This window comes from Pongo abelii, chromosome 7, assembly GCF_028885655.2.
Source record: "Pongo abelii isolate AG06213 chromosome 7, NHGRI_mPonAbe1-v2.0_pri, whole genome shotgun sequence".
Taxonomy (NCBI): Eukaryota; Metazoa; Chordata; class Mammalia; order Primates; family Hominidae; genus Pongo; species Pongo abelii.
In genome coordinates this window covers 32972551-32986859 of record NC_071992.2, presented here as the reverse complement: position 1 = coordinate 32986859, position 14309 = coordinate 32972551, and the positions used below count along the sequence as shown (strand labels likewise).

The 14309-nt window shown below is 34.8% G+C and overlaps 1 protein-coding gene across 11 annotated transcripts in view; it reads right to left on the bottom strand.

Annotated features, from left to right (window-relative positions):
* Nucleotides 1–14309, bottom strand: part of WRN (WRN RecQ like helicase) — a 142933-nt gene that overhangs the window by 39281 nt on the left and 89343 nt on the right. For all 11 annotated transcript variants that reach the window (XM_024250704.3, XM_063726361.1, XM_054561026.2 and 8 more), the window contains 4 exon segments: nt 13040–13221; nt 8890–8991; nt 8513–8605; nt 1280–1421 (listed from right to left, as the gene is read on the bottom strand). In XM_024250704.3, coding sequence (XP_024106472.3) covers nt 1280–1421; nt 8513–8605; nt 8890–8991; nt 13040–13221 — 519 coding nt within the window.

Below are 14309 nucleotides of genomic sequence, written 5' to 3'. Positions count from 1 at the left end.
TCAATTATATTTAAGCTGTCCCTTACAACTAAAATTCTTGTTATAAAAAATACAGTTTCACTCACAGCACCTAAAACAGTCCTTAGGCAACACTTCTACTATTAAATTTCTAATTCAACTTGTGATTTACAAACAAAATTTTAAACTCCATTTAGAATCTAAAAACATCAGTACATGAAAAATCAACAGAAGTTTTCAATATATTTCACTAAAAATATTTCACAACTAATTTAATAAATATGTTTCTTTTTTTTTTTTATTGAGACGGAATCTCACTCTGTCGCCCAGGCTGGAGTGCAGTGGCACGATCTCGGCTCACTGCAAGCTCTGCCTCCCAGGTTCACGCCATTCTCCTGCCTCAGCCTCCAATATGTTCCTTTCTAAAAATACAAACTCAGAAAGTATTTACATGAAGCATTCGAGCATTTCACAAATAAATGCTTACCTATTCTACATTCAAAACGAGAATTTTAATCTCTATTTTAAAGTATATTTTTAATAAATATGCATATTTGCAAAGTATCCTATCTCTTGCTCTTGATTTATTCAGCCAATATCAGTGTGTAATACTTAGCTTTGCTTTATAGACTTCTAAATCAGGGGAAAAAATCATATAAAGGAAAGGACTACAGAACAAGCTCTTGGACTGCAAGGGTCCTATCTTATTCACATTTGTACCCGTGGTTGTTTAGAAGAATACTGGAACATCAATCACTCCAAAAAAAAGTAGCTGAATTTAATTGATTATTTATTCATTAGTAAAGGCAAAAACCACAATTTTCTTATAACTTTAAATACTTCTGATAGGAAACAGAAGGAAAAATAAATATGTCCCAAATATTGTTACTGAAATTAGACATTTAAAAAAATAATCCCTATAACTAAAGTTTTCCTTGAAGAATTTAATAGTTTCCTGGACAAAAGGACAATTTTGTTCTACCTGTCCCTTGATACAATGAAAGTTAACTTTTCCTAATTATCCTAAGCAAGACTAGTCTAAGGATTCACCCAAATGCAATGTGATAAACTAACACAGTGCTTCCAGACTGAGCTGCAGAGCTGAACAATCGGCTTGAACATGAAAACAGCAGAAGATGCCATACACACGGGTTTTATCCAAAGTAATGAATGTAGTGTTTAACTGGAACTTAGTAAGACTCTATGAGTTCCTAGTCACCCATCTGAAGTCAAAGCTACAATCATAATACTGCAAACCTCTGAAGAAAAGTGTAATAGAAGTAAAAGAAGATCTATGAAGGGAATTCACAGATATACTTACAGATCCTCGGAGAAATAAAATTGGAAGCCCAATTCCAAATTTTTCCTCTAAGATGTCCACAGCAGACAAAAGCTTAAATGCTTGTGGACCAAAGTCCCAGGATGTATCCTCTGAGTCATCCATGGAATAGTAATTATCCAATCTAAATAAAAATAATAACATTTGAAGAAAGCTTAGCAAAGGCATGTATCTTTAGAAATCAAAAGATTTAACATAACAATTAGCCAAGTAAAAAATAACTCAAATGTGCCAACTGCTTCAGAAGCTACGAATAAAGTTCATTATACCCGAGTATGTAAAGTATCTAAAATATGAAAAATAAACTATTGTAGTATAACAGATATGTTATGTTGATGGTTCTCAATCCTAGTGCCCTAGAAGCAAGTTTCATGGGAGGCGCCTCAGACCACAGAAAGGAATAATGTTAATAATAGGACAAGCAAGCAGAGTTGCTGTATTTACAGCTAGAACAGCTCCACTTACTTGACCGATTATATAAATATTGGACTTTAGTGTTAAAGGTGTGTTGCACAAAAAAAAAAAAAAAGCCTTTCAGCTTAGAAAAAACACATCTCAGTTGCTGCCTCTTTCTTCTGCCACTCCTGGTCCTGTTTAGGGGCTCACTCATTCGGGGCAGACCTGGTACCTCTTTTGTGAAGCAGCAGCTGAGGAGACTGCCACACTCACCAGGGTCCACAAAAAGCCCAAGGAAAGTCAAGACTGAGAACAAGGATAATGTTCATTTGAAGGTTCATCTTAAACTGTGGTGCAGTTTAAGATAAAGATAAGAGCTGAATGAGCAGGCCACTAGGGGACAAAGGGAGTCTTTTCACAGAACCAATGCTTCTTTTCCCCACCCCATCTCCATTGAAGTCAATCTAAACATATTGGCCATTTAGTTAAAAAAAAAAGAAAGAAAAGAAAAGCAATGTGCTTGTGGACATACACCAGTTACTTTATGTGCAATAAAAGAGTAGGAAGGGGAAAATGAAAGAATAGAGAAAACTATGTAGTCAGGATGTGGTGGAACCAAATTGCAACTTTCTCTTTCTTTTTTTTTTTTTTTCTTGAGACAGAGTTTTGCTCTTGTCACCCAGGCTGGAGTGTAGTGGTGGCCCCATCTTGGCTCACTGCAACCTCCGCCTCTCAGGTTCAAGCCATTCTCCTGCCTCAGCCTTTATACTCCAGGATGTTATTTTGCTGTCACAGTTTTAGCAAAAAACAATATAAAAATCCTTGCATACCTTGTTCAATTAGAGAATTTTAATGTTTTTCATTTATCATTGTAAAACCAAGGACAATTTTACAACTGTTTTTATGTAGCTGTTACTTGTGGGGCAATCTGTCTTTAAGTAGAAATAAATTAGTAATAATAACTCCAAGATAGTTTTCCCTTAGTCAAGTGTCTTGTTTAAATAAACTTCTTTAAAATGAAGAAAAAAAGAACCCAAATCCTATGCTATAAATTGTTAAACGCTAATGACTGTAAAATATGACACAAAGATTATAAACCTTTCATTTAAGTAGATTTAGAAGTTAAATTCCTAAGTCACCCTTTGGGTAGATCTGAAATTATCATAAATTCAAATGAGAATTATTTAAGTAGGTTGAGAACAAAAGGACTCATTAAAGAAAATCTACTATAGAGTTCAACTACCTAATTCAATTGCTTTCCTTAGAGTAAGTATCTTTGAAATAGCAATAAGAATGCATTCAATATTCCAGATAAAATAATGTTTGGGAAAAAAAAAAAACTATGCTTAGGTTTATTCTCCTAATCTCTTTAGTGAGATGCTTAGCTGATTAATTTTCCTTTCTATTATGAGTATTTTAAGCTATCAAACTCCCACAAAGTACTATTCAATGTTGCCTCTTACCAGTTTTTTTGTTGTTGTTGTTAAAATTTTGTAGTGATGGGGTCTCGTTATGTTGCCCAGACTGGTCTTGAACTCCTGGCCTCAACTGATCCTCTCTCCTCAGTCTCCCAAAGAGCTAGAATGACAGATGTGAGCCACTGGGCCCTCTTACTAGTTTTTGTTTTTGTTTTTGTTTTTGTTTTTTTGAGATGGAGTGTCGCTCTGTCGCCAGGCTGGAGTGCAGTGGCCCAATCTCGGCTCACAGCAACCTCCGCCTCCCAGGTTCAAGCAATTCTCCTGCCTCAGCCTCCCAAGTAGCTGGGACTACAGGCGCGTGCCACCACGCCCAGCTAATTTTTGTATTTTTAGTAGAGACGGGGTTTCACCATGTTGGCCAGGATGGTTTCAATCTCTTGACCTTGTGATCCCCCAGCCTCGGCCTCCCAAAGTGCTGGGATTATAGGCGTGAGCCAACGCACCCAGTCTCTTACCAGTTTTAATGTATATCATTGTAACTATCCCTAAGTTCTAAAAATGTTAATGCATATTAATGTAGTTATCCATAGGTTTAAAATTTTTTTTAATTTCCAGTTTGATTTTTTCTTTGAATATGAATTGTTATTTTTAATTTCCAAATGCATGAGAATTTTATTGTTTATCCGCTTATTTACTTCTAACTCAAATGCATTATGGTCAGAAAATGTGGTGACAAAACTTCCAAATTCATTGAAGAATTTTGAGACAAGCTAGTCTAGTACGGGGTCAGAAAACACTTTCTATAAAGGACCAGATAGTAAGTATTTCAGGCTTTATAGGCCATGATAGGCTTTGTAGCCAACTACTTAACTCAAGCAGCCCTACATAACACATAAACAAAAGGCATGGCTGTGTTCTGAGAAAACTTTATTTACAAAAACATTAGTCAAGCGTGATGGCTCATGCCTATAATCCCAGCGCTTTAGGAGGCTGAGGTAGGAGAACTGATTGAGGCAAGGAGTTTGAAAACCAGCCTGGGCAACATACTGAGACTCTGTCTCTACTAAAAAAAAATTTTTTTAATTAACTGGGCCTGGTAGTGCGTGCCTGTAGCTACTTGACTTGGGAAGCTGAGGCGAGAGAATTGCTTGAGCCCAGGAATCTGAGGTTACAGTGAGCTATGGTCATATCACTGCTCTCCAGCCTGTGTGACAGAGTGAGACCCTATGTCAAAAAAATTTAAAAAAAAAAACAGCATGCAGATTTGGCCTACAGACCATAGTTTGCCAACCCACGCTCTAATACATAGTTTTTTTGTTTTTGTTTTTAGTTTTTTTGTTTGTTTGGTTGGTTGGTTTTTTTTGAGACAGAGTCTTGCTCTGTTGCCCAGGCTGGAGTGCAGTGGCGTGATCTCGGCTTACTGCAAGCTCTGCCTCCCGGGTTCGCACAATTCTCCTACCTCAGCCTCCCAAGCAGCTGGGACTACAGGCGCCCGCCACCACATCCAGCTAATTTTTTGTATTTTTAGTAGAGACAGGGTTTCATCATGTTAGCCAGGATGGTCTCGATCTCCTGACCTCGGGATCCACCCGCCTTGGCCTCCCAAAGTGCTGGGATTACAGGCATGAGCCACTGCACCCGGCCCAATACATAGTTTTTAGAAATATTCCATGTATGTTTGAGGAGTGAAGTCTTTCAGTGCTTCGCAATCAGTGTGCTACAAACAAGTGAGTTGTAAGAGTGCTGAAAGGTTAATCACTCCAGATCTCAGGGTTTTGGACAGAAACTGAACTCTGACAATTAGCCCAGTGTGTTATATACACATATCATTTGCTATGTGGGTCATGAAGTAAAAATACTTGAGATAGACTACTATAGTTGCTTGGAAACAAGTGAGTTGTAAGAGTGCTGAAAGGTTAATCACTCCAGATCTTAGGGTTTTGGACAGAAACTGAACTCTGACAATTAGCCCAGTGTGTTATATACACATATCATTTGCTATGTGGGTCATGAAGTAAAAATACTTGAGATAGACTACTATAGTTGCTTGGTCTAGGGCTCTATATACTATGTATCTGATAAATCAAACTTATTACTATGTTGACCAAATTTTCTATAGTGTACTAATTTTTGGATTGTTTACCCTACCAATAACTTAAAATTATATCAAATTCTCCCACTTTGATGGTGGATTTGTTGATTTCTCCACCTCTTCTGTCAGCTTTGTGCTTTATGTATTTGCTAGATTTTTAAGTGTGTTTTTTTTTTAAATAGAGATGGGGTCTTGCTATGTTGCCCAGGCTGTTCTCAAAGTCTTGGGTTCAAGCAATCCTCTTGCCTCAGCCTTCCAAAGGGCTGGGACTACAGGTGTGAGCCACCACTCCCAGACTAGTTTTTATTATTATTATTATTTTTTTATGTGAGACAGTCTTATTCTGACGCCCAGCCTGGAGTGTAGTGGTGCCATCACAGCTCACTGCAACTGCAGTCTCGACCTTCCAGGCTCAAGCGATCTTTCCACCTCAGCCTCCAGAGTAGCTGGGACTAGAGGCACATGATGCTATGCCTAGCTAATTTTTTATTTATTTTTTATTTTTGTAGAGACACAGTCTTGGTTTTTTGCCCAGACTGGTCTTAAAAATCCTGGTCTCAAGTGATCCTCCCACCTCAGCCTCCCAAAGTGCTGATACTACAAGTGTGAGCCACCATGCCAGGCAAGTTACTGTTTGTTGGTTGTATTTTTTTTGTTTTTGTTTTTGTTTTTTTTTAAAGGTGCATAAAACAATTCTGCCTTCTTAGTGAAGGAACTATTTGTCATTACACAGAGAACAACTCCATCCCTAATAATGCTTCTTTTGTCTTACAGTAATGCAGCTATTGAACTTAGGTATGTAGCTAACCCAACCAGGTAAATAATTTGTTTTTATTTTATTTTTTCAATTAACATAGGCAAATTGGTTGTATGCATGTGTAAAGTTCTACAAATTTTAAGATATCCATAGATTCATCTAACTCCCATCACAATCAGGGCACGATAAATCTATCACTCCAAAATACTGCCTTGTACTATCCTTTGGAATCATACCTTCTTCCTCCCCCAATCTCTAATAACCACTGATCTTTTCTTCATCCCTCTAGTATAGTTTTATGTTTCAAAGACTATTATATAAATGGAATCATGCTATAGAATTGGTATTATTTTGTCTTCTAAATGTTTGGTAGAATTTGTCATTGAAACTCTTTGGGCTAGGGAATTTTATTTTCAGAGATTTTTAACATAGAATTCAATCCCTCTAATGGTTGTAACACTATGCAGGTTATCTAATTCACTGTAAGTTTAATTAGCTTGAGATTATCAAGAAATTGATCCATTTCATCTAAATTATTGAAGTTATGTTCTGAGTTGTTCATAGTGTTCCCTTATCATCCCTAGTAATACCTGGGGGGTCTGTAGTGAAATTCCCTCTTTCATTCCTGGTATTGGTCTTCTGTGTCTTTTCTCTTTCTGTCAGTCTTATTAGAAGTTTGTATCAATTTTATTGATCTTTACACAGAATGAGCTTTTGAGTTCTTTGATTTTCTCTATTGTTTTTCCATTTTCTATTCACTGACAATGAATGCTGAATGCTGCTTTGTTTTTAATTTTTTTTGACATAGGGTCTCACTCTGTCACCCAGGCTGGACAGCAGTGGTATGACCATAGCTTTTCTATTCATTGACTTATGTTCTCTATTATTTCCTTCTATTTGCTTCATTTTGATTCATTTTGCTCTTATTTGCTTGTTGCTTAAGATGTAAGCTTAGGTGTTGATTTGAGACCTTTCTTCTTTTATAACATAGGTATTTAATACTATAAATTTCCTTCCCAGTATTGCATTAGCTGCATCTCACACATTTTGTATTTTCATTTCATTCAGTTCAAAACATTTTCTGATTTGCCTTGAGACTTCCTCTTTGACTCATGGATTTATTTATAAGTGTGTTATTTAATTTCTAAGGTTTAGAGACTTTTCTGTTATCTTTCTGTTATTGTTTTCTAGTTTAATTCCATTCTAGTCAAAAAATATACAAATACAAGATTCTTAAATTTGTTAAGATGTGTTTTATGACTCTGAATATGATCCATGTTCATGAATACTGCATCTGCACTTGAAAAGAATGTGTACTCTACTGTTGTTGAGTAGAATGTTCTAAAAAAGTCAATGAGATCCAGCATGTTGATAGTCCTGTTCCTTTCTTCTGTCTTCTTACTGATTTTTTGGTCTGTCAGTTTTATTGATTATTGAGAGATGCTAGAAGTCACCAAATGTAACTGTAGGTTTCTCTATTTCTCCTTTCAGTTCTGTCAGTCTTGTTGTTAAGTAGATATATATATATCTACATATATATATGTGTGTGTGTGTATATATATATATATTTAGGATGATGTCTTCTTGGTTGTGATGATTAATATTATGCATCAACTTGGCTAGCCTATGATGCTCAGTTGTTCGGTCAAACACTAATCTAGATGTTGCTGTAAAATATTTTGTAGACGTGATTAATATTTATAATCATGTATAGGAGAGTTACTGTCCTATAAGTATAGGAGATTACTGTCAATAATGTGGGTGGGCCTCATCCACTCAGTGGCAGGACTAAAGGGCAACAACTAGGTTTGCAAGAGAAGAAATTCTGCCTCAAGACTGCAACATCACCTCTTGCCTGAGTTCCCAGCCTACTGACCCGCTCTACAAATTTCAGACTTGCCAACCCTCACAATTTGATGAGCTAATTCTTCAAAATCAGTCCCCTCATCCCTCTCTCCCCATATTTGTTCTTCCTCTCCCTCCCTATATATATATATATATATATATATATATATCTCCATAATATCAATGGTCCTGTTTCTCTGGTGAACCCTGACTGATACATTGGTGAAATGATTCTTTTACATCATATAATATCCTTCTTAATCCTGATAATATTCTTTGCTCCAAAGTCTCCATTGTCTGATATTAAAGTAACAACTCCAACTTCCTTTTGATTAATGTTTTCATGGAATGTAATGTTTCATTCTTTTTTAAACCTATCTACATAATTATAGTGGATTTCTTGTGGACAACGTACAGAACAGGGTCATGTTTTTAAACCAATTCTTACAATTTATGCCTTTAAATAATATTTTAGATCATTTACATTTAATATAACTATTGATATGTTTAGATTTAGGGCTACCATTTTATTGCTTTATCTATTTTTTAAGCAAAATAATATTGTTTGCTTTCTCTTATATCTAAACACACTCATTGTTTTGTTTAAAAAACTGAAATACTTATCATTCAACAAAAATTCAATTAAACATGAAAAGGAAGAGAAAGAAAGACTTTTAGAATGTCCATCTATAATAAGAAATCTTTACCTGGACCTGCAATTATCACAGCATTTTTCAGTTCCCATAATTCCCAAGGAGGCTTTTTGTACTTGTTTGTCCTCAAAATGAGACAAGATGATTCTACCCAAGACAAAATTTTAAATTAAATAAAAGAACAGAAACGTATATGTTAAGTTCATTCCTGAAAATAATGAGGTAAAATCATCATTAATTGATTCACTTGGGACTTCATTATTTGACTTCAGTTTACTCAGACACAAAGAAGTTAGCCTTAAAAATTCAGCACACATGTAACAGCAACAAAATATTTTTTCAAAATACTGATAATTATTTAGCCAAATTATTTTCTTAAAAGAGCATCATCCATAAATCCATACTATTAGCATAAAATAAATAATACATACTGTCTCCTACATCTGCTAGAATGAAGATACTTTTCCATCTTTGCCATCATCTTTAATTTGTATAATCGAAACTTCTCATTACGTATCTCAGTAAGAAGATGCCTGTCAATTAAAAACATCACAGGAATATGTAAAACTGTATTGGCAACTTTCTTACTTTTTTTTTTTACTTATTTTTTACTGTTTATTTTTCATTATCTACAAAACCCACACCCCATCAAGATAAAAAACATTTCTAGCATCTCAGAAAGTTCTGTTGTATTCCCTTCCAGTCAATGCCCCCAACAAGAGGTAAACATTTTTCTGATTTTATAAAAATTGCTTTTGAAAAAAATTCTTCCTGTGTCCAAGTATCAATTCTTTAGCTGCTTTGAAAAAGTATAAACTCTAAGGTTTTTCATTTCAATTTACATGTCACACACTTTTTGGCTTCAAACAATGCTTCTACAACTTATTAATTTTTACCTTTTCCCAGTAAAAAGGTTATTCTTTATTTTAATTTATTTTGTATGAGAAACTAAAAGCATTGAAGTAAGGAATACTGAAAGAAGCTCAAATTTGAACCTTTATCTCTATCAGCTCTTCAGGACTTCTCGCCCTCCAAAACTGTCTCTTAGTATTATGGGTTATTATGGGACACCAGTCAAGTATTAGAATTAAGTTCCTTTCTCAATCAATTATAACTGATTTGTTTGCCATATCAAATTTATTCAAAATTGTTAAATAACATTAAAGAGGTGTTTGTTTTTTAAAGTTAATGCAGCCATAATTCATCATGACTCTGTTAATTTCTACTCTTCTGTGAAGAAAGCCCATGAATATCAAATATCAGATGATGACGATCTCCCAAATAGCTTTGCGTATCTTTGCAAGAATAAATAAAAGTCCGTGTTAACTAGGTTTCAGATATTTCAAGGGACAGCATTAGTAAAATCCTCATCAAAATAGACTTCACTCACTAATAATTTCACTATTCAACCTTCTGACTGATTAAATACCTCTGCATAATTCTCAAGGAGTTCTGGAAAGTCTGAAGACACAAATGATCCGTTATTCAAAAACATTCTTGTCATCTGAAACCACCACCCACCATGCCCTTCTATGTAATTATCCCCGAAGTCTCTTCCAACTGTTGACTCTAGCTCCTAGGTTAACCATATACAGTTTCTCCTTATCCACAAGGGATACATTCCAAGACCTCCAGTGGATGCCTGAAGCAGCAGAATAGTACCAAATCCTGTATGTATTATGTTTTTTCCTATACATATATACATATGAAAAAGTTTAATTTATAAATTAGGCACAGTACTCTTGTGCTTTGGGGTCATTCTTAAGTAAAACAAGCGTTACTCGAACACAAGCACTGCGATACTGCAACAAGTGACTAACAGACAGGGAGTAAACACAATGTGAATGCACTGGATAAAGGGATGATTCTAAGGGAGTCGAGGCCAACTGAGTGGGATGGCACAAAATTTCATTACAGTATTCAAAGCCACCATTGATTTAAAATTTATGAATTATTTCTGGAATTTTCTATTTAACATTTTGGACGTGGTTGTGAGTAACTAAAACATAGAAAGTGAAAATGCAGATAAGGGGGCCCACTGTAATCTCATTCTTTCTACCTCAAGGGATAAAAATCAGTTCTTTTTTGCTTTATTTTGTTTGTTTGTTTAGTTCACCTTGTTCCTCTCCTGTAGAAAAAAAAACAAAAAAAAACAAGAAAAGAAACGCCCACACTCTCAGAACTGGGTCCTTCCTTGTATCTGGTTCAGATGACCTACATTTAACTAATCTCATCAGTGTCAGGACAAATTTGAGAAAACAAAACTACAACTCTTAATGGCAAATAAATAAATATTTATTCTTCTTTTGGGACTACAAAAATAAGTCCAGTATTCCACAGAATAAAAACAATTTGAAAATTAAAAAAATTCTAAACCATTCATGGAAATCATTTGGATCCACTGAAAGATCTATTGGACCGAGATTATTTTGCAAATTATTCTCTCTTAAAAAAAGATTACAATAACTTTGGGGTTTGACTATTTAAGGTAACAGCAAATGCAGACATTGGGACTTTGCCTGTGGTATGAATTCTGCAATTAAAAACATAAATTTACATGAAGATTACATGATGACTGGACAAGTTTCTTCTCTCAGTGATAGAATTATGGCATAAGATAGACTCTAAAAATTTTGTGAGTAACTGACCTTTCCAGGTAAGAACCAGCAACTTCATTTATTCTTAGACTTTCTAGTTTTTTCTAGAAGAGGGCTGTCACCAGGATGATACAGATCCCTCCTGAATCCTTGCTCAATTCTTTTTTATCCTGATTAATCCTATAGTTTTAGTTTCCTCAGGATTGATGCAAAGGGTAACCTGTCTGTACCCAAAATTCAAGTATGGGTTTCTGGCACCACTATTTGATTTGAATCACTGTTATTTCCTGTTAAATCTTAATGAGATAACCATTTAAAATATCTTTTAAGACCCAGAGAAACAAGAATTATATTTATTGATGAACCTTAAAATGCACAATATAAAACTGGATATTAATGTCCTCAGTACCTTTAACAAAATACACAAATAAAATCAGAACTCGTAGGAATCAACTTATGTTTGATATATTCCATATTTAATAGTAACATGTACAGCTGTGTTCTATCCCAATTATTTAAATTAGATCATAAGAAGCTTGACAGATAAACTGTCTAAAGGAAAACAAGAATTGTTATGTACAAAAAAAGGATGGTTTTGTCATCTTCTATGTTAAGAAGGAAAAGCTACTGACTACTCAGAAGGAAAATCTTAAAATTTGCATCAAACATTTTTACCCAATTAATTCCTATTCTTCTTTCAGATTTGAACTATCACTTACACAAGGAAGCCTTATCTGACCTTTTTAACTTGGGAAATACCACACACCATTATATATTCTTACTATTCAATGCAATTTCCCTTCATTACACTTAACACAGTTATAATTTTAAATATGTTGCATGATTCCTTTTTTAAAAAATTTTGATTGTTGACATTTTCAAACACAAAAGGAGAACAGTAAAATGAAGCCTATGTATCCGTAGTTATGTGATTCTGTAAAGAATTACCATTCCCATTATACTGAATTCTACGGAAGCAAGTACCCTGCTTTTCTTTACTATTATATCTCTCACACATAGCATAGTTCATGGAACACAGTGGACACTCAAAAACACATTGTTTAATGATGCATAAAAAGAAAAACTGTAGTGGGAGGCACTCTCTTATCATTTTACTAAAATGAGCTAATATATCCATTCAAGATCTCAATTTATTCAGCTACACAAAGGTGTACTCTGAAAATACTTCATCAGCTTGGCAGCCCCATTGGTTACCATGTATAGGTTTTTCTCCTGAGATTCTTTTTCCTACGGATGAAGGAACAAAGTATTGGTAAATGCTGCCCCGAAATCTTTGCAGGATAATGTTTTCCTTTACAACAAAAAATCTCACAGAACTTAAGTGCCAACAAACTACTTGTTGAGTACTTAAGTAGAATGGTTCTCCTGCACTTAGATACTGAACACTTAATATTGACTTACGGCAGTCTATCAGTACAGTGCAACACAATGATTCATACACAGTCAAGGAGAACTGGCATGGTCTCATGGAACTAACCAAGAAAACAAATAGTAACAAGAGTCAAATAGGGACTGAGAGAGATCCTCTGGAATAATCACCACTGTAGCATGGGAAGAAAGAATCAGTAACAAAATCAGTGGTAGTTGAAGTAACTATAGCTGAAGACATCGCAACTTGACAGGATCTGAGGAGAGGAAAAGAACCTGTTCATTAATGCACAATGGTAGGAAAGTATTCCATAGGATCTCTGTGACAGGCCCAAGTATTGTCCTCATTTAGTTAATTCCTCACACTAACTAAGGCATGCTGAAATTAGCTCATCTCCAAGTGGCAACTCTTACCACAAATGTTCTTCTTACATGTTCTCTGGATTTGGGGAAGTTTTCTTTTTCTTTTTTTTTTTTTACTTTAAATGCACTCACAAATTACTTGGGATACTGGAAATAGCCTCAAACACTTTCGAGGTTTATATGGAAAGAAAGAAAGAAATCTGCAAGAGTAAAAACAATAAATTTTTTTTACCTATTTAAGTTAATGTCTGCAGGAGCCCAGAGGACGTGACAAGAACTTTGAAGTCCATCACGACCAGCTCTACCAATCTCCTGATAATATGATTCCATTTCCTTAGGAGCACCGTAATGAATGACTTGGCGAATGTCAGCTTTATTAATGCCCATTCCAAAAGCTATGGTAGCTATGACACACTGAGAATAAATCACAACACAGTTTGACAAACATATTTAGCAGAATGAAAACCTTACATTTATACCTTTTTGTAAGAATAATTTGTTCATTAACTTAAGTCCCTGGCACAAAGTGGAATTTAATGTGATTTCAACCAATCATTTATAGATTATCTGCCTGATTTACAGATTAAGGACTGGTGACTAGAAATGGGATGTCTGTTCACTCTCTATAAAAAATAGTAAATAAAGTGGTCTATCTGAACCCCTATGAATACAAGACACAAAAGAGGCTCAAAATATTTATTGTGTTAAAGAAAACTTTTGCATTATAATGAAGTTTCAAGCGTCCTTACCTGATTGCAGAGTTATCTTAACATTCTCTAATATTAATCTAAGATGGAAGCTTCTCATTAAAGATGGTGGGATGAAACACGATGCATTATCTCTGCATCTTTAAGAGGGTAAAATTGATAGAATGTCTCATATCTATGAATATACTGAGGTAAGTTTACACAATTGTGGGAAATTTTAGGGAAGAATTAGTGATAAGACACAGAAAATTTTTTTTTAGGTAATAACAATAAAAATACAAATAGATAAGAAAGAAAAATAGCCATAATATACTACATGGCTCAGAGATCATAAAAAGCATTTACAGAGTAATAATTATGTAAATCGTATACACTAATCTAGCCAAAATTATGACATAAACATATTAGGAGGAAAGGGGGTTAGAAATACATGGACAAGGTAAGAAAAAAGGGCAGTTAAGAATGTGAAAAAGAGCTAATCTTTCATCTTTCAGAGAGAGGAGTCAATAAATAATGCCTACAACTAATAAACAAATAAACAAAAAATGAAGTAGGAGCCATGTACGTAAACTATGGCAAGATATAGTGGTAAAGTACCAAAAGAATCAGCTAAAAAGGTTGTGAATGGGAAACAGAAGTGGGAAAGACATGAGGCCTTGAAGATTTTTACTGTAAGAACAGTAGACCTATCTGCATGCCATTTCATAAAGAAAGATTACATGCTAAGATGGACCAGGAATATGAAAGGAAGAGAAAAGAAGGACAGAAGAAAAGAAAGGAGGGAGGAAAGGAGGA